The sequence below is a fragment of the Lycium barbarum genome, chromosome 2 (assembly GCF_019175385.1).
Source record: "Lycium barbarum isolate Lr01 chromosome 2, ASM1917538v2, whole genome shotgun sequence".
In the NCBI taxonomy this organism is placed as follows: Eukaryota; Viridiplantae; Streptophyta; class Magnoliopsida; order Solanales; family Solanaceae; genus Lycium; species Lycium barbarum.
Window position 1 is genome coordinate 50,997,917 of NC_083338.1, and position 26,128 is coordinate 51,024,044.

The 26,128-nt window shown below is 41.7% G+C and overlaps 2 protein-coding genes across 2 annotated transcripts; both read left to right on the forward strand.

Moving 5' to 3' along the window:
- Positions 1–548: 548 nt before the first annotated feature.
- LOC132628557 (uncharacterized) lies at positions 549–1,436 on the forward strand. The gene has a single exon (XM_060344333.1). The coding sequence runs from the start codon at positions 549–551 to the stop codon at positions 1,434–1,436; it is 888 nt and encodes a 295-aa protein (XP_060200316.1).
- Positions 1,437–2,418: 982 nt separating this feature from the next.
- LOC132628558 (uncharacterized mitochondrial protein AtMg00860-like) lies at positions 2,419–25,796 on the forward strand. Its single transcript, XM_060344334.1, has 2 exons — positions 2,419–3,011; positions 25,715–25,796. The coding sequence occupies exons 1-2, from the start codon at positions 2,419–2,421 to the stop codon at positions 25,794–25,796; spliced, it is 675 nt and encodes a 224-aa protein (XP_060200317.1).
- The last annotated feature ends 332 nt before the right edge of the window (positions 25,797–26,128 follow it).

Below are 26,128 nucleotides of genomic sequence, written 5' to 3' on the forward strand. Positions count from 1 at the left end.
TGGTATCCTCCCAAAGGGGATGCAACAAGTTTTGGTATCAGAGCCTAGGTTTGTGATTCTAGGACTTTTGTTGTGACTTGTTGGTATACTTGTTCTTTTTTTAACATGCTTTGTTGAGTGTATTCCACATATGCATCATGTACATGTCCCTAATGAAATGTGATCTTCCCTTATGTAGGAATTAAGTTATGGCCTCTTCTTCCTCTAATAGACTTATGGAAGCCGCTCGTGAGGATTTAAATAACTCTAATGCCCAACCTCACTTACAAGAAGGGGTTGGAGAATATTTTTCTGATTCTAATCTTCCTCGTACTAGTTGATCTGAATTGGGAAATAATCAGGGTGCAAGAGTTGGGCCACATCCTCAAATGAGTCATAGTACTCTTACTGTTGAGATTTCTTTGCAATAAATGGCTGATTTATTTCGTCACATGGCTAGAAGAATGCCCGACCCTAATGAAATAAACTTTCAGAAAATGAGAAAAATGGGTGGAGTTGAGTTTGAAGGCACTGTCGATCCTACGGATGTCGAGTAGTGGTTCGAGCGCATGGAAAGGGTATTTGAGCAATTAGAGTGTTCAGACGCTGCCAAATTTAAGTATGTTGTCTCACTTTTACAAAAAGATGCTAATGCCTGGTGGGTTAGTGTACCAAATGCCAAGGCAAAACTTCTTCTTCTTACTTGGAATGATTTTGTGAAAAACTTTCATATGAAGTATGTCCCAGCTGCTTATCATGATGCAAAGACAAATGAGTTCTTCAATGTAGAGCAAGGGAGTATGTCTATTGCTGAATTTCAACAGATGTTTCTCAGGCTTTCTCGTTATGCTGGTGGTATTATTAATAACAAAAAAGATAAGTGCAAGCGATTCAAAGACGGTTTGAAAAATTCCATCAGAAAATCTGTGGTGGTCTTACAACGTGAGAACTTTTGTAAATTAGTTTCTGCTGCTGTTACTTGGGAAAGGTTCGACAAGGAACAAACTAGTGGAAATGAAAACAAGTTTAGAAAAGCTAATGCAGATTTAGGAGGTCCATCTAGAAGGGGAAGGTTTGACAATTCCAAAGCTGGTAGTGTTCACAAGTCAGCTCGGCATAAGCAAAATAGATCAAATTTCTCTACTACTAGCACTCCAAGCTATGGCCAAGGCAAGACTCGTATACCCACTTGTGCACAATGTGGAAAGAATCACTCTGGTACTTGTAAGAGAGCTTCTGGTGCTTGTTTTAATCATGGGAGCTTCGATCATAAAGTGAAGGATTGTCCTAATCCTAACCCTATTTCCTATCCGCGTACGGAAGGCTCAGTTCAGAAACCTATTACATTCTTTCTCAAGGGAATAGAGGTGCAAGATCTAGAAACATGCAAGCAACAAGTGCAGGTGGAGCTAATCAAGCTAGTGGGTCAAAAGCTACAACATGAGCTTATGCTATGAGACAGAGGGATGACCAAGATGGGGCGGATGTGGTTGTTGGTAAATTTCACTTACTTTGTTTATGTGTTGTTACATTATTTGATCTTGGTTCTACTCATTCCTATGTTAGCTCATCTTTGGTTTTTCTTAAAAATGTGAAATTTGCGAGACTTGATTGTGGTGTGCTTGTCCAAAGTCCTTTGGGTCAACAGGTTGTTTGTAATAAAATCTATCGAGGATGTCCCTTGGTGATTCAAAATCTAGTCTTCCATGCTGATTTGATTAAAATGCCTTTCCAAGACTATGATGTCATCATCGGTATGGATTAGCTTCATAGATACCATGCAGCAATGGATTGTAGGTCAAAGCGTGTGACCTTTAGAGCTCCTTCATTTCCACACATCATTGTTCAAGGTGAAAGATCATCAACATCTAATATTATCTCGGCAGTTGTGGCAAGAAAGTTGGTTAGTCAGGGGGTTGAAGCTTATCTTGCTCATATATTTGATACACACCTGGAAAGTCCAAGCTTTAAGGATATACCAGTTGTATGTGAATTTCCTGATGTTTTCCTTGAAAATCTTCTTGGGTTACCCCAGCAAAGGAAGTTGAATTTCCTATAGAGGTTATTCCTGGAACTACTCCTATTTCTATAACTCCTTATTTAATAGCTCTAGCATAATTGAAGGAGTTGAAAATTCAATCGCAAGAACCTCTTAGAAAGGTTCGCCTAAGTGTTTCTCCCTGGGCAGCTCCTGTTTTATTTGTGAAAAAGAAAGATGGCACCCTTAATCTTTGCATTGATTACCGGCAATTGAACAAGGTAACAATTAAGAATAGACATCCACTGCCTAGGATTGATGATTTATTTGACCAGATAAAGGGTGCTAGGTTGTTCTCAAAAATTGACTTGAGGTCTAGGTATTACCAACTGTTGGTAAGTGAATAAGATGTTCCAAAAACTGCCTTTAGGACTCGATATGGTCATTATGAATTTTTAGTGATGCCATTTGGGTTGACGAATGCTCCTGCGGCATTCATGGATCTGATGAATCGCGAGTTCAAGCCTTATCTTGACCAATTTGTGGTGGTCTTCATAGATGATATTTTAATATATTCCAAGAATAGTGAAGATTATGAAAAGCATCATTGGATTGTTTTGCAAATTGTGGAAGAGAAAAAGCTTTATGCTAAGCTTTCTAAATGTGAATTTTGGCTTGGTGAAGTGGCTTTTATGGGACATGTTGTGTCAGCTGAAGGTGTGAAGGTGGATCCTTATAAGATTCAAGCTATTGTTGAATGGAAACTGCCTAAAAGTCCAACTGAAGTAAGAAGTTTCTTGGGCTTAGCGGGATACTATAGAAGGTTTGTCAAAGGCCTCTCCATTATAGCCTGTCCTTTGACTAAACTCTTGAGGAAGGATGTCAAGTTCGTATGGGATGACAAATGCCAAAAGAGCTTTGAAAATCTCAAATCCTTATTGACACAAGCTCCTATACTTACTCTACGAACTGAAGGGAAAGAGTATGTGATGTATAGCAATGCTTCTCATCAGGGTTTGGGTTGTGTCCTGATGCAGAAAGGGAAAGTGCTTGCGTATGCCTCCCGAAAATTGAAACCACATGAGTTTAATTATCCTACTCATGACCTTGAGCTCGCTGCCATAGTGTTTGCTTTGAAAATTTGGAGGCATTACTTATATAGAGAAACGGGTCACATATTTACGGATCATAAGAGTTTGAAGTACTTTGTTACTCAGAAAGAGTTGAATTTGAGAAACGTAGATGGCCTGAACTTATTAAAGATTATGACTGTATCATTGACTATCATCCAGGTATAGCCAATGTGGTTGCAGATGCTCTAAGTCGCAAAGCCTTTACTAGGTTATATTTAAGTCCTTTGCCTTCGTTTCTCAAGTTAAGAGCCATGAATGCTTATCTTACGAAATAGCCTCAAATAAAGGGAGGATGGTGTTCTATTTTATCGAAATAGGTTATGTGTTCCTAAAGATGACAACTTGAGGAAATAAATTTTGAATAAAGCACATACTTCACCATATTCAATGCATCCTGGAGGTACTAAAATGTACCAACCATCAAAGAACACTACTGGTGGAATGGTATGAAGAAGGACATTGCGGAATTTATTTCTAAATGCTTAGTTTGTCAACAAATAAAGGTCGAGCATCAAGTCCCATCTGGTTGGTTGCAACCCTTATCGAAACTATCACGACCCAACCCCATGGGCCATGACTAGTGCCCGAGCTGGACACTCATATACCTACCTACTAGATATAGTCAAACTGAATCTATGAACAATATGGAAACTTGCAAAAGAACTCCAAAGGTTCATAACATCATATATATATCCAGATAAACCGTCACCTGAGGAATACACTAATCAAATCGTAAAATGATACGCAAGTCGACGAGGCTGCCACTACATATCAATGTCATATGCAAGCCGAAAAGGCTGCCACTACAGACGAACATCATATCATAGCACATCGTAGAGACACAGCTGAACAGAACTTATACACAACCCACACATATGTCTACAGACCTCTAAGCGTATCAATAGTAAAATATGACGGGACAGGGCCCCATCGTACCCCTGGATAAACATATATATATATAAGGATTTCACTATTTCCGAGGTGAAGCCACATACACGCAGTACTCCTTTATGCCTCATGCTCTTTCACCCTTGTTGTATACCGAACGCTAACTTCTAACTTACTCAAAATCATATCAAATTCGTTTTAATAGTAGTCTTGTCTTATCACCTTCTCGTCGTACTACACCTTAAGTTTGTAGCTATATACTTCCCTTTTATCCTATACTCATACTCAATTAATTACGTCTGTCTTGAGTGCTTCGTTTAGTATTCCTTTCATTTCTCCAGTCTATGTCCATCTTTTATTTTGTGCACGAGGAATCTTATGCTACTCCTGTATCCTTCGGAAAGCACTACTTCTACATAACCCCTTTCTCACTTTCAAGGTATATTCTGTTCATCCCTATTTGTTCTTATCATACCAGTCATTTCTGGCACTCATTCTATCTCATTTCTTATCTTCCTTTAGTTTGGTCTTTCACAATTCTGTCGCTTATATTACTCGTTTTATTTGCTATACACATCATAACACATCGCAACACTGTAATCCCACTCGCTTTCTTCTTATCTTCTTCTTTCAATTAACTCATTCTCTTCTTGTGCTCGCTTTCACTTTCGTTACCACTTGATCTCTATTCTGAACTTTCCCTATAGGACTTTGTAAGTTTTATATTTGCTTTTCCATTTCACACTGATCACATCATATCCTTTAGTTACTTCCTCGTTAGGCTTTACTCATTTCTATAACAATCCTTATTGTATTCACATTACGTCTCGTTCGTAATCCATCCTATAACGTAACACTTCCTTAGCTTATTCACGATTCTTACTATGTTTCAATTGCACTCTGTGGAGGCGTATTTAACCGTTCACCCTTTCTGATCAATCTTATCCTTAATATCTCACACGTTGTCTTATCAATACCTTCATAATTTGTCATAATTCTTCCTCCTTTGTACTTTATCTCAATCATACTATTACTCCTTTTAACTGTTAACTCGTCGTAATTTATCCCTACTTATCGGTTCACTCGATACCTCAATAAAATGTTTTGTTAAGATTTGCCACCTTTTTCTAAATCATCCCTTAGTATCACAATCCCTTTCGAATTATTCTAGCGTTTCATCAACAACATATGAAACACATGATCCTGGACAGCCCTCAAGTTTGAGTTTTCCTTCCACAAATTCCATCTCCAATTAGTTGATTAAGAACTAATAAAATGTCACCATGAAGCATTCTCCAACCACCACCAAAAGAAAACTAGAATTCGACAAGCACCACAGGACTTCTAGTGCTTGATTCACATGGTTTACCTCCAGATTTATTCTTGAGTAGTGAACGAATCATTTAGTTCATAAACTACTTGTTGTATGCTTTGTATTCTTCCAATGTAGTGAAACTTAATTGCTGGACGTTTTTGTCCTTCAATATGAGCTTTTCTAAGGTAAACATGTGGCTGGAAAGTATTCTGGTCCGTTCAAATGAATTCCAAACTTTGCTGCTCATATATGCTTCTTCGAAAAAAAAATTCCCAAGTAAGAATGGTGCCTCTTACGGATGACATGGAGGGTATCTCTTAAAGCTTTAATCCAACATAATAAATTTACCATATTGATATCGACCTCATAATTACTATTACTGTCAATTCAACCGTTAACTTTATTTCTCGAAGTCAGACGTACTTGCAACTTAGTCAAATCTTATCATCACTGTTGACATGACCTTTCAAGACATATAACGAACTTATATCTCATCCTCTTTTCATTTCTAGGAAAATTTTGGCAGAGTTTCCCCTGTATTTCTTACTATCCCAAAACCTGCACGCAGGAAATACCAACAATGCCTTACAGGGCCAACATATATACGTATATATCATATCATAGCCACACAGGGCTCCCAATTTCAAGTAAAAAGTATAAAGGTGTCGGAACTTATCTCACACATCGCACCTCGGGACGTACCTGATCCTCTAACGATCTGTCCTGTTATACCTTCCTATTACCTCCCCTTTCATTCTTCAACTTTACATGTCAATCATACTTCAATATTCTTACCTTATCCAACATGCATCTTTCGCACCGCTGCTTACTTGTGTATGTCACGACCCGGCTAGGGGGCTGCGACGAGCACCCGGTGCTACCCCACCCGAGCACCCCGTTATCGTACATAACATAACATCTAGGTGAACCATAAGTCAATTCGTGCTTTTCTTATCGTTAATCATATTGATCCCATTAGACGACTATCATCATTTAACATATCATAGGCATCTGTGCCACATCATAAGTACAAGGCCGACGTGGCCAACAAAAAATATACAAAACATGGGCAGACATGGCCGAACATCTCTACCCACATACACATGACTACGAGCCTCTAAGAGTATGACATATCGTATGAGCGGGACAGGACCCCGCTATGCCCATAATTATATACATAAAAGAATAAGTACCCAAAAGCTACGGCTCCGAAAGAAATGGAGCTCTACTAAGCAATCTCTGAATAAGAAGATATGGATCAAGTCTGTCTCCCTGCGCACCTGCGGGCATGACTCAGCGTCCACAAACAAAAGGACGTCAGTACGAAGAATGTACTGAGTATGTAAAGCCTGATCAACATCAATATGGGAGCATAATAGATATCATATGAAATAGCATAGGAGGGGAGACAGTAATATCATCATCATCATGTCGCTTACTTGCATACATCGTCGTTCATATCCCATAATAATACTCGTACCATACTTGTGCTCATATTCGTATACATGGCCTTATTCGTATTCTTATACATAGTCTTATCACATTCATATTCATGTTATATACATAGTCATTTCATATACATAGCATACCCGACCTCATAGGATCGGTGTCTTACACATGCTTGGCCAACCAAGGCTCAAGGTCATACATACCTGGCCCTACCAAGGCATCAGGGTTATCCGTACAATCTGCAGAGGTGTGCGCTCGTTTCGTAATCGTATACATACATTATACATAGTCATATACATATAGTCTTGCCCGGCATCATAAGCTCGGGGTCTTATCATAGCCCTTCATAGGCATACATATACATATCTCATAGCTCGTAAGCATCTCTAATCTCATTTTACTCTCATCATCATTACTATCCTCATCATTATCGTTACATCTACATTTTGGAATTACTCGTCATGCGAGGAACATAGTATAATCATAGTACATATCAAGGGTCGTGAGCTTATAAGCTCGGAATGCCAACCATGTGAAGACAACATACTCATATAGAGGAATTTAGAAATTTGGCCAAGAACCATGCCTTATGAAAGAAGGTTTAGCCTTACATACCTTTCCGTCGAACTATTCTACACTTGCACGTTCCCTTCCAATGCTAGCGTTTATACCTTCATCAATATCATAACAATGGCCATTAGTCATTCACATTATCCGTATTATTTAGATTCCTCAATTTGCCTCTAATTCATCCACATTCATGGTCATAACACCCAACTTCGTCCATTCGTCTAAAGTGTTTAGTTCATGATCTTAATAACATTTATAACACATTCATATCACAACACAACAACATTCATAACTCAATTCAAACTATTTCTCAAAATGTCACTATTCATCATTCATGACCTAGTTGACCACATTTTCTACAATCCATGTATTTTAATTCTCCAATACCTTAAACATCTTTTAAAAATCATGAATCTTACCTTAGAAGTTGTAGGAACAAGCTTTGGTTTATAATACTCTTCTTTGAGCAAAACCCTAGTTTTTCTCCATTTGGATTTCTTGACTTGGATGATCCTTGATGATTCCCTTATCCTTGATTCACTTGTCTTAATGTTATTGATGGCTTATAATCCTTGAAAACTCATATAATAAATGTAGAGAGAAGTTTTAGAGAGAAGTGGTGTAATGTGGAAATGAAATAAGACAAGTCTTGATCCTCATATTTAATGAATTGGAAAATCTGTGCTGGGTGAACAGTGGTCGTCCATGGAGGTTTACGGTCCGTATTCCACTTTACGGACCGTCCCTCGTGGTAGTCTTTAAGCTTAAGCAGGACCAGAGACTTTGGCCTGCATGCATGGTGATTTACGACCATGGTTTACGGGCCGTATATCACTTTACGGTCCGTCCACCATGTCGTATTATAGCTTTTCCTCAGCTGGCAGAAAGTTGAAGTTTGGCATGCCAGTTTACGACCTGGCAGTTTACGGACCGTATACCAGTTTACGGTCCGTATTTGCACTTTACGACCACTGGCAGAAAGCTGAAGCCTTGCATGGCAGTTTACGTCTGCCAGTTTACGAACTGTATTGCACTTTACGGTCCATATTTTGCAATATACGACCACTGGACAGTTTTGCTAACTTTCAATTTTTCTCATTTCTCGAATTTTCATTCTAATCATCCACATCCCTTTTTATACATTTCCCATGAAACATTATACACTCGCACTCATTGCACACATCATTAGTTCATTTACTTGCGTACCAACGGGAAATTTTCCGAGGTGTAACATTCTACCCCCCTTAGGAACATTCGTCCTCGAATGTTAAAGGCTTGGGGAATTCTATAAAAATTTCGCCAGAGTTTCCTCTGTAATGAGGTACTACCACCCTGTCACAACAACCCACAATAACAATGCCTCACAGGGCAATAATACAACAGTACTAGAAATTTGGCCACACACGACCTGAATGTATAAATGGGAAAACATGCATACCTTATGATTTTGACGTCTCATCTTGGACTTCTTCCAAGGGCTGAAATAAATGTGGGTATTTGGATCGCATATTCTCTTCTGCTTCCCATGCCATTTCCTCTCGATTGTTATTTCTCCACAGAACTTTAATTGAGGCCACTTCTTTGTTTCTAAGCCTCCGTACTTGCCTATCTAATATGGCAATGGGTATTTCATCATAAGTTAACTTTTCTATCACTTGAATATCATTCACTGGGACGATCCTCGTAGGATCTCCAATACACTTCCGAAGCATCGAGACATGAAATACTGGATGGACTGACTCCAAATCTGGAGGTAGATCTAGCTCATAGGCCACTTTGCCTATTTTGCACACAATTTCGTATGGCCCAATATACCGGGGACTGAGCTTCCCCTTTTTGCCAAATCTCATCACGCCCTTCATCGGCGACACTTTCAAGAATACCCAATCTTTCACTTCGAACTCTAAGTCTCTTCGACGATTATCCGCATAGGACTTCTGACGACTTTGAGCCGCTAGCAACCGATCTTGTATGAGCTTAACTTTCTCTATTGCTTGCTGCACCAAGTCTGGCCCTATCAACTTAGCTTCTTCGGTTTCAAACCACCCAATTGGGGATCTACACTTTCGCCCATATAGAGCCTCATACGGTGCCATTTGAATACTAGAATGGTAACTGTTATTGTAAGCAAACTCAATGAGTGGCAAATGGTCATCCCAATTTCCTCCAAAATCTAGCATACATGCCCGTAACATATCTTAAAGAGTCTGAATAGTACGCTCAGCTTGCCCATCGGTCTGTGGGTGAAATGTCGTGCTTAGGCGCACTTGGGTCCCTAAACCTTCATGGAAAGACCCCCAAAACTTGGCTGTAAACTGAGTTCCTCTATCAGAGATAATAGATACCGGAACGCCATGGAGTCTCACTATCTCTCCGAGATAAAGCTTTGCATAATCTTCTGCCATATAGGTCGTTCTGACCGGTAAGAAATGCGCTGTCTTTTTGAGTCTATCCACGGTCACCCATATAGAATCATATTTACGTCGAGAACGGGGTAACCCTGTAATGAAATCTATATTAATCACTTCCCACTTCCAAGCTGGGATTTCTATAGCTTGCAATAAGCCACCCGACTTTTGGTGTTATATCTTCACTTGTTGGCAATTAGGACACTGAGCTACGAATTCCGCTACGTCTTTCTTCATCCCATTCCACCAATATATAGTCTTAAGATCATGATACATTTTCGTCGCTCCGGGGTGAACGGAGTAACGGGAACAATGAGCTTCTCTCAAAATCTGATGGCGTAGACCTGCCACATCGGGAACACATAACCTGTCTCGACATCGGAGAACTCTGTCTTCCGAAATGTCAAATGATGACTCCTCCTTCTGAGGGAGTGTATCTCTGTACTGCATTAGCATGGGATCCTCATATTGTCGCTCTTTTACTTCCGCTACTAACGATGAAACTGCTGAATTCTGAATAGTAGCTCCGCTGCTACCTGAGTCCACCACTCGGACTCCTAGGCTAGCTAACTGCTGAAGATCACGAGCCATCTCTTTCTTTTCTGGTCGTACATCACTTAGGCTTCCCATCGACCTACGGCTAAGAGCATCAGCCACAACATTTGCCTTTCCGGGGTGGTACAGGATTTCAACATCATAGTCTTTTAGCAACTCTAGCCATCGTCGTTGCCGCAAATTTAACTCTTTCTGCTTGAAGATGTACTGGAGACTCTTATGATCTGTATAAATATCCACGTGGACCCCATACAAGTAATGTCTCCATATCTTTAAAGCATGGACCACCGCGGCCAATTCTAAGTCATGGGTAGGATAATTCTGCTCATGTTTCCATAATTGTCTAGAAGCATACGCAATCACCTTACCATTTTTCATAAATACACAGCCTAGCCCGACGCCTGAAGCATCACAATAAATAACATATCCTTCCAATCCCTCTGGAAGTGTCAAGACTGGGGCTGAAGTCAGTCGGTATTTCAACTCTTGGAAAGTACGCTCGCAAGAATCTGTCCATTGAAACTTAGCTGACTTCTGAGTCAACTTGGTGAGCGGTGCAGAAATAGAAGAGAAATCCTCAACAAATCTTCGGTAATAACCTGCTAAGCCCAAAAAGATACGAACATCTATAGGGGTCGTGGGCCTTGGCCAAGTCTTCACTGCCTCAATCTTTTGGCTATCCACTCGAATACCGTCAGCTGCAACAATGTGGCCCAGAAATGCCACTGAGTTCAACCAAAACTCGCATTTGGAAAACTTCACGAATAACTCTCGGGTTCGAAGAACTCCAAGGACAATACGCAAGTGATCCACATGTTTTGCCTTGGATCCAGAATACACTAGGATATCATCGATGAATACGATCACGAATAGATCCAGAAAAGGCCTGAATACATTGTTCATTAATTCCATAAACACTGTCGGTGCATTAGTTATCCCAAACGACATTACTCGGAACTCGAAATGGCCATATCTTGTTCTGAAAGCTGTCTTAGGGATATCTTTCTCCCTAACTCTTACTTGGTGATACCCGGACCTCAAATCAATCTTTGAAAACCATTTGGCACCTTGCATTTGATCAAATAAATCATCAATCCTTGGGAGGGGATACTTGTTCTTAATTGTCACTTTATTCAATGGCCGATAATCAATGCACATTCTCAAGGAGCCATCCTTCTTCCGGACGAACAATACGGGTGCTCCCCAGGGGGATGAATTAGGCCTAATGAATCCTTTTTCAAGCAAGTCTTTTAATTGTTCCTTCAACTCTTTCAACTCTGCGGGTGCCATCTTATAGGGAGGAATAGATATGGGTTTAGTGTCTGGCAACACATCAATCGCAAAATCAATCTCTAGTTCGGGAGGAAGGCCTGGAAGCTCTTCCGGGAACACATCCGGAAATTCATTCACTACCGGAACTGACTGAAGAGTCGGCGACTCAGCTTCTACATCTTGAACTCGCACTAGGTGATAAATACACCCTTTCGTGATCATCTTTCTTGCCTTTAGATAGGAGATAAACCTACCTTTTGGTGATGCCGAATTTCGTTTCCATTCTAAGACTAGTTCTCCCGGAAATTGGAAACGAACCATCTTCATTCTACAATCAACATTGGCATAACAAGAAGCCAACCAATCCATGCCCATAATGACATCAAAATCTACCATCTCTAGCTCATGCAAATCAATCACGGTACGACGATCACAAATCACAATCTCACAATTCCTATATACTCGGCTAGCTATTACCGATTCACCCACGGGTGTAGACACCTCAAAAGGCTTGATAGACTCCGGCTCAATTATAAATCGACCCGCAATATATGGAGTAACATATGATAATGTGGATCCCAGATCAATCAAAGCATATACATCATGAGAGAATACCGATAATATACCTGTGACCACGTAAGGAGAAGACTCAAGATCTTGGCGTCCAGCCAAAGCATAAATACGGTGCTGAGAACCGCTAGTATTGGGAGCTCTCCCTCTGACTCTACCATGGCCAGCTGGCGCATGTAAACCTGGCCTCGTAGGGCGTACAGATGCCGAAGATCCGGCTACCGACCCTGATGGCTGGGTCCTACCTCTACCATGTAATGAGGGGAAATCACGCATAATATGGCCTGGCCGACCACATGAATAGCAATCATCTGAACCAAATCGGCATCGACCCCAATGCATCTTCCCACACTGGGAACACGATGGTACGGGTGGCCTTGACTGGCCCAAATCACCTCTGAACTGAGGTCCTGTATAACTCGGACTCGGCCCTGAACGAGCAGATCTATCGAGGCCCTGGCCTGAAAACCGTGGAGGTGGGCTGGTCATAGAATAGCCTGAATGGCTGGGAAACTGCTGTCTATGTCCACCCCTGGACTCGCTGCTCGAACCTGAAGGTCTAGCTCTCTTGCTATGTCCCCTATCTTGCTCACGTTCATTTCTCCGCTGCTGTAGGTGTTCCTCTAATTCCAGAGCATGTGCCTGAATGCGTGCAATATCCATGCCATCCTGAAGGGACGCAGTTAAGCATTTATCCATCAAGTGTGGCCCTAGGCCTTTCACAAACCGGTGCACCCGATCGCCCATATCCGCTACCATGGCCGAAGCATACCTAGCCAAGGAATTGAAGCGGAGACTATACTCTGTAGCACTCATGCTACCTTTCCTCAGATTCAAGAATTTATCGGCCCTAGCTCGCCGAACTTCTGGAGGCATGTAGTGACGGAGAAAAGCATCGACAAACTCTTGCCATACCGGCGGAGGTGCATTGGCTCCCCGCGAAGCCATCCATACTGTATACCACTGGATCGAGATATCTCTCAATCTATAGGATGCTAGCTCTACCGACTCAGTGTCTGAAGTATGTATCAATCGGAGCGTCCTTAGCATACCATCAATAAAGTCTTTGGGATCCTCCTCTGGTTTCGACCCAAAGAATTCCGGGGGTTTCAAAGCAATGAAGTCACGGGCCCTTGCACTAACAACCCTGTCACCTTGCCCTGTGTTTGGCCTCTGAGTCTGGGCCGCAACCAACTGAGTCAACAAATTAATGGCCTCTCTCACGTCTTGGCCCGAAGCATTCGGTGGAGAAGCTGGAGCTGGGGCTGAGGCTCCCACGTGCTCCTCAGTAATAGGCACTGTCTGGGAGGACTGAGATTGAGCCGCACTCTGGGACTCATCTTCCTCTACTACCGGTGGCGGTGCTCTTTCAGCCCGCTTCTCTGCCACCGTCTTGCCCTTTTGGGCTGCTGTAGCCTTTTTCTTTTTAGGCATCTCTGAAATACACAACACACGATTTAGGAACAAGAATTTCTTATATCATAGCTCTATCGCACGATTCTTATGAAGAAAAGAAGGTCATATATTCCTAAAATGTCCGCACCTTCTCGTTTATAGGTGTGGCGCGCAACACACCCATAACCAAGACTCTACTAGACACGGCTCGTAGACACATCCTAGGACTGAACTGCTCTGAACCACTTTTATCACGACCCGGCTAGGGGGCCGCGACGAGCACCCGGTGCTACCCCACCCGAGTACCCCCTTATCATACATAACATAATATCTAGGTGAACCATAAGTCAATTTGTGCTTTTCTTATCGTTAATCATATTGATCCCATTAGACGACCATCATCATTTAACATATCATAGGCATCTGTGCCACATCATAAGTACAAGGCCGACGTGGCCAACAAAAGATATAAAAAACATGGGCCGACATGGCCGAACATCTCTACCCACATACACATGACTACGAGCCTCTAAGAGTTTGACATATCGTATGAGCGGGACAGGACCCCGCTATGCCCATAATTATATACACAAAAGAATAAGTACCCAAAAGCTACGGCTCTGAAAGAAATAGAGCTCTGCTAAGCAATCTCTGAATAAGCAGCTATGGATCAAGTCTGTCTCCCTGTGCAGCTGCGGGCATGACGCAGCGTCCACAAACAAAAGGACGTCAGTACGAAGAATGTACTGAGTATGTAAAGCGTGATCAACATCAATATGGGAGCATAATAGATATCATATGAAATAGCATAGGATTGGAGACAGTAATATCATCATCATCATGTCGCTTACTTGCATACATCGTCGTTCATATCCCATAATAATACTCGTACCATACTTGTGCTCATATTTGTATACATGTCCTTATTCGTATTCTTATACATAGTCTTATCACATTCATATTCATATTATATACATAGCATACCCGACCTCATAGGATCGGTGTCTTACACATGCTTGGCCAACCAAGGCTCAAGGTCATACATACCTGGCCCTACCAAGGCATCAGGGTTATCCGTACCATCTGCAGAGGTGTGCGCGCGTTTCGTAATCGTATACATACATTATACATTGTCATATACATATAGTCTTGCCCGGCATCATAAGCTTGGGGTCTTATCATAGCCCTTCATAGGCATACATATACATATCTCATAGCTCGTAAGCATCTCTAATCTCATTTTACTCTCATCATCATTACTATCCGCATCATTATCGTTACATCTACATTTTGGACTTACTCGTCATGTGAGGAACATAGTATAATCATAGTACATATCAAGGGTTGTGTGCTTATGAGCTCGGAATGCCAACCATGTGAAGACAACATACTCATATAGAGGAATATAGGAATTTGGCCAAGAACCATGCCTTATGAAAGAAGGTTTAGCCTTACATACCTTTCCGTCAAACTATTCTACACTTGCACGTTCCCTTCCAATGCTAGCGTTTAAACCTTCATCAATATCATAACAATGGCCATTAGTCATTCACATTATCCATATTATTTAGATTCCTCAATTTACCTCTAATTCACCCACATTCATGGTCATAACACCCAACTTCGTCCATTCGTCTAAAGTGTTTAGTTCATGATCTTAATACCATTTATAACACATTCATATCACAACACAACAACATTCATAACTCAATTCAAACTATTTCTCAAAATGTCACTATTCATCATTCATGACCTAGTTGACCACATTTTCTACAATCCATATATTTTAATTCTCCAATAGCTTAAACATCTTTTAAAAATCATGAATCTTACCTTAGAAGTTGTAGGAACAAGCTTTGGTTGATAATACTCTTCTTTGAGCAAAACCCTAGTTTTTCTCCATTTGGATTTCTTGACTTGGATGATCCTTGATGATTCCCATCAATCCGGGGGAGGGGATATTTATTCTTAATAGTCACCTTATTCAGTTGCCGGTAGTCGATACACATCCGCAGTGACCCATCTTTCTTTCTAACAAACAATACCGGCGCTCCCCAGGGTGATGTGTTGGGTCTGATAAAGCCCTTATCCAACAAATCTTTCAGCTGCTCCTTCAACTCTTTCAACTCAGCCGGTGCCATCCTGTACGGGGGAATAGATATAGGCTGCGTATCCGGCATCAACTCTATAGTAAAATCAATCTCCCGCTCAGGCGGAAGGCCAGGAAGCTCGTCAGGAAATACATCTGGAAATTTACTGACGACCGGAACGGACTGAAGGGTAGGTATCTCCGCTGCAGTATCGTGCACACGAACCAAATGATAAATATAACCCTTCTGGTTCATCTTCTTAGCCTTGAGGTATGAAATAAACTTACCCCTCGGCGATGCTGTGGATCCAAACCACTCTATAACTGGTTCCCCTGGAAACTGAAAACGGACTACCTTTTTCTGGCAGTCAACATTAGCATAACAAGAAGACAACAAGTCCATACCCATAATGACGTCAAACTCAAGCATGTCTAACTCTATCAGATCAGCCCTAGTGCAACGATCATAAATAGTCACAGAACAATCCCTATAGATCTGTCTCTCTATAACAAAATCCCCAACTGGTGTAGCTACCTCAAATGGCTCTATAGGCTCAAACACTATCCCAATTTTACTAGCAACGAGCGGGGAAATATATGATAAAGTAGAACCAGGGTCAATCAATGCATATACAGATATGGAGAAAACCAGTAATGTACCTGTGACGACGTTTGGCGAAGCCTCCTGATCCTGGCGGCTGGCCAAAGCATATATGCGGTTCGAGGGACCGCTAGAACCTGAAACGCCACCGCGGCCTCGACCGCGTCCCGCCGGTGTTGGCGCACCTCACCCTGCAGGGCGTGCAACAGATGGAGCAGATGATGAACCGGCGGCTGACCCTGTAGGCTGAGCCACACTACCAGAACCGCTGGCCAACGGACAATCTCTCATAAAATGGCCCTGACCACCGCAAGAAAAACAAGCTCCAGTCGCTCGATAGCACTCCCCGGGATGGGACTTCCCACAATGAGGACAACGGGGCCTGGGTGGTCTGGCCTGGCTGGGACCTCTATTCATCTGTGAACCTGCCGCTCTGGAGCTCTGACCGGCCCCAGACGGTCCTGCACTGTCAAATCTCCGGCTGCCTGACTGAGTACTCCGGCCGGACGGAGGTAGCTGTCTGCCTGACTGCTGCTGCTGCTGAGGCTGTCCGCCTCGAGAATCCCCGGAATAACCTGCGGACCTAGCCCTCTTGGGCGGCCTCCCGTCCCGATCTCTACCAGGATGATCAGACCTGTGACGGTCCTCCATACCCATCGCATAGGCCTGAAGTCGGGCAATGTCCATATCTGTCTGCAATGACACTGCCATACAACCGTCAATCAAATACCGATCCAATCCCATAACGTATCTGTGCATCCGATCGGACATATCTGCTGCCACGGCAGGCGCATATCGGGCAAGAGAGTCAAACTCAAGGTTATACTCACGAACACTCCGACCCCTCTGCTACAGATGTAAGAATCGATCAACCCGCGCCCGCCGTAACTCCGGGGGCAAAAAGTGGCGGGTGAAAGCAGTCACAAACTGATCCCACGTTGCTGGAGGAGCACCCTCACCCCTGGATAACTCCCAAGTCTCGTACCAGTGGGTGGCAACATCTCGAAGTCTGTGCGAAGCCAGCTCGACCGACTCGGTCTCTGAAGCCCTGACCAAGTCCAGTGAGCGCTGCATCCCCCGAATAAAGTCATGGGGGTCCTCATCGGGCTTAGACCCGAAAAACTCTGGAGGGCCACATAATAGAAACTCCCGAACTCTCAGGCTGTCCCGCCTGTCATCATCATCATCGTCCCTCCGCCTGCGTCGGCGAGCCTGTCCTGCCACCAGTGTAGTCAGCAACTGTACAGCCTCCCTCAGGGTCCTATCCTCGGCCCCTGGCTGAGGAGCTGGAGTCTCAGGAGCGGGTACCCGGACCTCTGGAGCTGTTGAAGGTCCTGCTCCAGGCTGTACTAGTGGGCGTGTAGCAGACCCCTTAGAATGAGGCACAACCTCATGCAAATCATAAACACGAGCCTGTGTAGCGCGTTGTGCCTAACTAGTCTCTCCCATCCTCGCTTTGCCCTTCTGGGCCGCCGTTGCCTTCTTCGGAGGCATCATTGCAAACACAATAGCGAGTCAGATCAAAATCACCCTAACAGCACAACTCTATCGCACGATCTAAGATTCCAAAGAAAGTAACATCCTAAATGCCCTGTAGTTCCCTGTTTATAGATGTGGTGCACAACACATCGATAAACAAGACTCTACGAGACACGGCCTGTAGACATTCCGAGGACAGACTGCTATGATACCACTTTTGTCACGATCCAGCCCCGTGGGCTGCGACTGGCACCCTACCTGGGTACCCAAACCAAATCACATATTCATTTACCAAATCCGAACGTATTTCAGAATTTCATAAAAGTCATATCGACATAGGTTATATCAAAATATGTCTTAAGCGGTCGCACAAATCAAAATGTCATATCGAATCCAAACGGAGCGGCGGAATAGACATCGCCGGTCATAAGTGCAAATATAAGCATAAGGGCCATTTAGGGCCATCATAACAAACGGACCGCTTTAAGACCAGAAAACCAAAATCAAACAAACATATATAGGACCCTCGCCCCACATATATGACTACAGGCCTCTACGAATTCAAAACAAAGACATATGGCGAGACAGGGCCCCGCCGTACCCAAATAGTCAAATGTACAGAATATACATAGCAAAAGGGAGTCTGTACCAAAAGTGGACTCCGAGTCAAGAAGGAGTACTCCAAAATAGCAGAGAGTGAAGCCTACAGCGGAGGATCACCAATGTCTGTACCTGCGGGCATGAAACGCAGCCCCCCGAAGAAAGGGGGTCAGTACGAAATATGTACTAAGTATGTAAAGCACAGAGTACAGAAATATGGGCCAAAACCGAAAGCAAATCAGATGACAAAGTGGAGTACAAATCAGTATGTCAAAATCCGTATCAAAATCATATACGTATACATAATGCAAACGAAATCATGCCAACGCTTAAGAACGTGGTCGCCACTCCGACGTTGGCGCCACACACAGCATAACACCAGAAGGTTTCGAATCTCCGTACATCCCCGAACACAAACATAAGTGAGCGTATCGCATCACTAGCCATATCACAGCATAACTCCAAACGGGACCCGACCCTATGGCGAGGCCTCGGGAACCGGAACACAGCATACAGCCGAATTATTATAAGGCGCACGAATCATAACCGGCCCGGGAACCGGTGAACGAAGTCATAATAAGGCACGATCGGAGTCTTGAGCAAACAAATGCAATTTATATTTCAAAATAGCCTTTCAAAATTTAATAATCTCATAAATCATTTCGTAAACCAAAATAGTCGAATGATTAGTTCATACGAAAGTTTATCTCACAAATTGTTTCCAAAGTGGTACGTATGGCTCAAACGAAACTTAACACATCACAATAGTCAAAACATATTTCATAGAGGGAAGTTTCAAGGTCGAAGATCTCATATCGAAGTTCATCCAAAAAGGGAGCCCAATAGGACGAATAGGGCGTCTCGGGGTTAGCGGGCCCACCTCGAGTCAAATTGAGGTGGCGAACATAATTTACGAACATTTAAAGGCCAAAAGATCGTACATAATGATTTCAAAGTGACCCGATCACATTTTGATAGGTTTCGAACATTTGGTTGCATTCTAGCCAAGATAGAGCCTTTAGGCTTCAATTGAATTGAATGAATAGTAGTCGTTTTGTAGATCGGGTTTCGAGGAGCAGAAATGCTCCGGAGGTTCCAATATTCACCTAACATACTAAGACATGCCAAACGAAGGAGTGGGAAGCTTTACATACCTTATAGGCGTCTTATGCTCTCCTTAAAATCAAATCCCGTTTCGTCCAGAATCTGCAAATGGTCAAAGTTACCTATTAGAGATTCTTAAGCTTAAAAATTCCATTAACTTCATTTCTGCCTACCGAAATTTCGGCAGCACTTCCCCTATATATCTAACACCCCCGAGACTTAGCTCGGCTCAATAAACATCGACAACAACAACCCAAACGTCACAAACAACATAAACCACAACTAAATCATTCTAACTTCAATATTCTTCTTTACTATAAAAGTTGGCAACTTTCATTCAAACTTCACAATTCCAAACTTATGTCCACATTATTGTATTCATTCAATCATTCAAGATTATGCAATCACATCCCAAATATATTCCAAACCATATACAAAATTTCCCAAAATTCATTACTTTCCATATTTCTTTCAAAACATCAAAACTTACAACGAACGTTCTAACTTGCATCGTTTCATTCCGAATTCATTAACATCAACCATATGTCACATTTAAAGTCTTTAGTATCATAAATATACAGTGATATACACAAATATACCAAGGGTATATACTTTCCGATAATGTTCCGAAATCATTTTCCAACGCCAATTCAATTCATTAATCATTCATTTATAACATAAAGGTCACAACGACGCATTAAACAAACTAAACAAGATCAAATTCACACTCTTTGCACTTCATATGTGCCACGGCTCCCACACCAAACACACACACACCAACGGTTTTCTACGCCCATCAAAGTTACGGGATTCTCGTCTATTCTCAATCCTTAACACATTCATATCAATTCTATAACATTAGAATAGCAAAATTCTTACCTTTTCTTAAAAACTCGACTTGTCGCAAACGTCGCTCTTGTGCCAAACAAATTGTACCCCGTTGAAGAGGGTCGTGAGTACTTCACAACTATGAAGAAACTAAGATTTTTGGATCACAACACAAGCTAGGAAAATTTTTCTTTCTCTCTTTCTCATTCTCGGCCGAGAGCCTCACTTTGAGGTGTTCTTGAATTTTTGTTTTGTTCTAGATAATTCTAAGTATCACATTAGTATATATCCATGTTATTGGTCATGTGCATGGCACATGATCATTAAGAAAGGGGCTTGGGCCATGGATATGGCCGGCCACCCCATCAAATTTTGGGCCTCACTTTGTGTTATATTTTCTTGGCCCAATTCATAAAACGTCCCGTTTTGTAATTCCCGGAACTAATTTCCGAAATTCCAAATTTACCCTCGGCCTTCGCCGATGTCTTAACATTAATGATTCCATAACCAACATAGTCATATTTACTAAAATCAATATATTTCCTCATAAGGCACAATCTTAATTATTTCTCGATTTCCAATTATACGAAAACACGGAACATAACATCCTCTATTTCAGCCCCATTGACGAAGCTAACCCAAAAGTCAGTTGAATGATGCTTATGAATGTAGCTTCCAAGAGTTGAAGGACAGATTAACCTCATCCCCAGTTTTTGACACTCCTAAAAGGGAAAGATGGCTATGTTGTGCGGCTTCCGGTGTTGGGTTGGGATGTGTGTTAATGCAGCATGGTAAAGTCATTGCTTATGCTTCGAGGCAGCTACGGAAACATGAAAAGAACTACCCAAGTCACGATCTCGAATATGCTGCAGTTATTCATGCATTAAAGATGTGGAGTCATTACTTGTATGGTGTGCATGTTGACATCTATACAGATCACAAGAGTCTTCAATACATTTTCAAACAGAAGGAGTTGAATCTGCGGCAGAGGCGGTGGTTAGAATTATTGAAAGATTATGATGTGAGCATTTTATACCACCCCGGAAATGCAAATGTAATAGCTGATGCACTTAGCCGCCGATCAATGGGTAGCCTATGTGAAGTTCCTCCAGAAAAAGAAAGAACTAATTCATGAACTCCACCAACTAGCTAATATTGGAGTTCGTATAATTGATTCAGGTAGTGCAGGGATTGCTATTAATGATCCCACAGTTTCATCCCTGAATATGGAAGTAAAAGAGCGTCAATATGAAGACCCTCAGTTGAGGTAATATAGAGACACACTTCATGAAAAAGAGAAGTCTCCATTTGGAACTTCGATGGATGGAATTCTTAGATACCGAGGCAGGCTATGTGTTTCGAATGTTGCAGAATTGCGCGTCGAATTCTAGAAGAAGCTCTTTATTCTCGGTATTCTTTTCACCTAGGGGCAACAAAGATGTATCATGATCTAAAGTTGATATATTGGTGGGATGGCATGAAGAGAGACATAGCAGAATTTGTAGCTCAATGTCCAAATTGCCAGCAAGTGAAAATCGAACATCAAAAGCCAGGAGGATTATTGCAAGCAATGGAAATCCCTACTTGGAAATGGGAAGTGATCAACATGGATTTTATTGTGGGGTTACCTCGTTCCCGAGGCAAGTATGATTCCAAATGGGTGATCGTGGACAGACTCACGAAATAAGCTCATTTTCTTCCAGTCAGAACCACATACTCGGCAAAAGATTATGCAAGGTTGTATCTCAAAGAAATTGTGCGACTCCAGGGTATTCCGATATCCATTATCACAGATAGAGGAGCACAATTTACAGCCAAGTTCTGGAAATCTTTCCAAGAAAGTCTAGGTACTCAAGTAAAGCTCAGCACGGCATTCCATCCGCAAGCTGATGGGCAAGCCGAATGTACTATTCAGACCTTGGAAGATATGCTACGAGCATGTGTACTAGATTTCGGTGGTAGTTAGGATAACCACGTACCTCTTATCGAGTTTTCGTACAACAATAGCTACCATTCCAGTATCCAAATGGCTCCGTATGAAGCTTTATATGGAAGGAAGTGTAGATCCCCAATTGGATGGTTTGAAATAGAAGAAGTACAGCTAATAGGCCCTGAGTTGATTCAGTAAGCGGTAGAAAACGTAAAGGTGATCCGAGACCGATTATTGACAGCCTAAAGTCGCCAAAAATCTTATGCGGACAACCACCAGCGAGACTTAGAATTTCAAGGTGATGATTGGGTATTCTTAAAGGTGTTACCAATGAAAGGTGTGATGAGGTTTTGCAAGAAAGGAAAGTTAAGTCCTCGATACATTGGACCCTATAAGATTATCCGAAAGGTGGGTCAAGTAGCTTATGAATTGGACTTTCCTCCAGAACTTGAATCGGTCCATCCAGTTTTCCATGTCACAATGCTCTGCAAGTGTATTGGAGATCCTACGAGGATTGTCCTAATAGATAATGTTCAAGTGACAGAAAAGCTTGTCTACTAAGAAGTGCCCATTGCCATATTAGATAGGCAAGTACGGAGACTTCAAAATAAGGAAGTAGCCTGAGTTAAAGTCTTATGGCGAAATAAAAACCGAGAAGAAATGTCTTGGGAAGCAGAAGAGAGTATGAAATCCAAATACCCGCACTTATTTTAGCCCCCGGAAGAGAGCCAAGATGCAACACCAAGATTATGAGGTATGTATGTTTTCTTTTTATGCATATGGGTCGCGTGTGGCCAATTTATATTGCTATTGTGTTGTGGCCCTGTGAGGCAATATTATTGTGGGCTGTTGTGACGGGATGTTAATACCATATTACAGGGAAAACTCTAGCGAAATTTTTGTAGAATGCCCGAGTGCTTGACATTCGAGGGCGAATGTTCCAAAAAGGGGGGAAGAGTCTTACACCTTGGAAATTTCATGTCGTCGTGTAGTGAATGAACCAATGCGAGCTTAAGGATAATAGGAAGTTCTTAATACTGTAAGACAGATATTTAGTGCTCTTAGAATGCACACGTTAAGATTTTGAAGTTATATGAATTGATGAAATAAGGATTGATAAGGACAAGTGGAGTATAAGTGGGGTTTAGGAAAGGTTTTGTAAATTATTGCGCTAAGGATTGTTTGGTAAGGCCTTGAGGACGAGTTATAGGGATGTTTAGATTATTAATGAAGTATTAAACAAGTGTTAAGAAGGTTGTATAACGATTGGAGACCAAACGAAACGACGAGGACAACTTTGGAAAAACTGTGAGTAACACGACTATGTTACACGGACCGTGGAACATTATACGGACCATATAAGGGTCCGTATAACCCAACAGGGAGAATTCCTTCCACGGTGGTGAACCACGGACACTTATATGGACCGTACAATGTTATACGGACCGTATAAGTGGTCCGTATAAGTCCCGACGGGCTGAGTATTTCCAAGTATTTAAATCTGCTCCCACCTCATTATATTCATTCTCGTCACTGCTCCACTCCTCTCCAAGCCTCTAGAACATTCCATACATTTCATTTTCAAGAATACAAGGAAAATCAAAGGTTCATACCATAAATTCAAGTGAATCGAGTGCAAGGAAGCTCTTTGGGGTTTCTAGAGTCAAGAAATCTCTTGGAAGTTTAAGCTAGGGTTTTCTTCAAGTGAAGTATTTTCAACCAAAACCCATTTCTACACATTCAAAGGTGATTTTATGATTATTCCATGTTTTTTAAGGTATTGAAAAGTTGAAACACTTGGATTATGGAAGAAGATGGAAAATGGGTTACAAAATATGAGATTAGTGGCAATTGTGAGTAGTAGATTATTATGAATCATGATTCATGATATGTTGTGATTGTAATTACGTTATGAATGATGTTAATAGCATGAGAGAAACATTAGATGATAATGAATGTAATGTTGTATTATGATCATGATTATGGATGACCCTGAGAGGAAATTGTGGGGATTGGATAATGATGAATTGACAAATTTATTGATGATGATATTATGAATGTTATTATTGACGTTGGGGAGTTGATATATGATATGGAGGAAGTAGTAGAAACAAAGGAGATACTGCCCAATTTTCCCCAGCTTTAGTTCAAACACGCTTATGTTATCGATTATCTAGTATGAGTATGAACTCTCTTGAAGGTAGAAACGTGAATATTAGAAGAGGAACGTTCAAGAGATAGAGTAGCTAAATGAAAAGGCGTGTAAGGCCAGTCCTTTATTTCTAAGGCATGATTCTTATGACATGATATTCCCTATCTCTTCATGACTTTCCTACATCCCGAAAATTATGAGTCAATCTTAGTAAAGAGCTTCATATGAGATAAGAGAAGAGATATGTTACGAGCATGATAAGGATGATGATGAGTCTAAGTCTAAAGAGTCTAAGGCCTATGATATTATATTTCTACAAAGCTAATGATTCTTATTATGATCCATTGACGTTGTTCATTGTATGCACTCACCTTATATGCTAATTCCTTCAAGGTGAGGCAGAATACTTATGCATGCTCCATAACGGAATCGGGGGTTCACGACCTTATGTCACCTCGATAGTTGTACAGTTTGTCTTGAGTCTTATGCATGATTCATGATAAGTATGTGATGACAATATTAAACCGTGCCTACATGGACGGGCAGACATCGCTAAGGCGGGCATCGTATACTCCATGTCTAGATGGCATGGGCAGACACCACTAGTGGGCGGCATAAGATGGTACCCCGGACGCGGGAGGCCTGGACGCAGGCTAATGATTATCACACCGTACCTATATAGTCGGGTAGCTTATACATATATGCATACATAATATGAGGATGATTATGGAGTAAGCCAGCATGCATTATTTCTTTTATAATTGACAGTCAGTTACAGGTTGCTCCTTACTTGATGCATCCTTATTTCATTGATATATTGTTACTGTTGATGCCTTACATACTCAGTACAATGTTCGTATTGACGCCCTTTCTTCTTGGACGCCGTGTTCATACCCACAGGTAGACAGAGAGACGGTGCAGATCCATAGAAGCTACCAGCAGATTTACAAGAGCACTCCATTATTCCGAAGGTGCTATTTGGTTATTTATTTTGTGTACATATTTGGGCACGGCAGGGTCATACCCCGTCCCTATGTCTAGTACTCTAGTAGAGGCTCGTAGATACGCATGTTTTGGTAATATGGTCTCACGATGTCCTCATTGTATATATGTATTATTTTGATAGCTGAAGGGCTTATGTATATACCAGTAATTATGTTTCCAAATGAAAAATAGTTTTCCTATGATTATGAGCACAAGAATAATGAAGAATCGTATAGTAAGTATGATGAGTAATAGAATGAGTGGTGCTTGGTGGTTAGCTCCGGGTACCCGTCATGGCCCCTAGTCGAGTCGTGACAGTCTCAAATGAGTACAACTTGTAGAAGTTGACATGGTGATTGGTGCTACTAAGGCAAGGTGGATTCTAATCAAATATGATTATGTGCCTAAATACTGTAAATAATATTGTATGCAAAGGCACAATGAGGAAAGCTGCTGGAACTTGCATCCAGAGCTGTTAGATTGGAAGGATGATGTTGTTGGAAAAAATTACAAGTGAGACTTTTCAAGATTGAAATCAAGGTAATACTATTAACAATGCAAATGAACATGTTATAAAAAGCTTGCCAAGTGGGAAGGTTGTTGGAAATATGCACGACTTACATCAATGGAAAAATCAAAAAGGGAAGAAGCATGTGCAAAATAAAGGGGAAGTTCTTAAACAACAACCTTTTCCACAAACTAGTAATATGGGGAAGGAGTTAGTCATTGCAGATCCTCAGAATTTGCAAACTACTAACAAGTTTGCTGCTCTTGAGGAGAATGTAGCTGATACTATCATGGAAGACTGTGGGGAGAACAATAAGAATGCAGATAAACAGTTAGTAGAAT

Bases quoted from the DNA above. Each gene is read 5' to 3' on its own strand.
- LOC132628557 (XM_060344333.1), top strand. From the start codon at position 549: ATGGAAAGGGTATTTGAGCAATTAGAGTGTTCAGACGCTGCCAAATTT.
- LOC132628558 (XM_060344334.1), top strand. From the start codon at position 2,419: ATGCCATTTGGGTTGACGAATGCTCCTGCGGCATTCATGGATCTGATG. The intron at 3,012-25,714 runs GTATGCCTCCCG...TTGTATGCAAAG, and splicing joins CAGAAAGGGAAAGTGCTTGC to GCACAATGAGGAAAGCTGCT.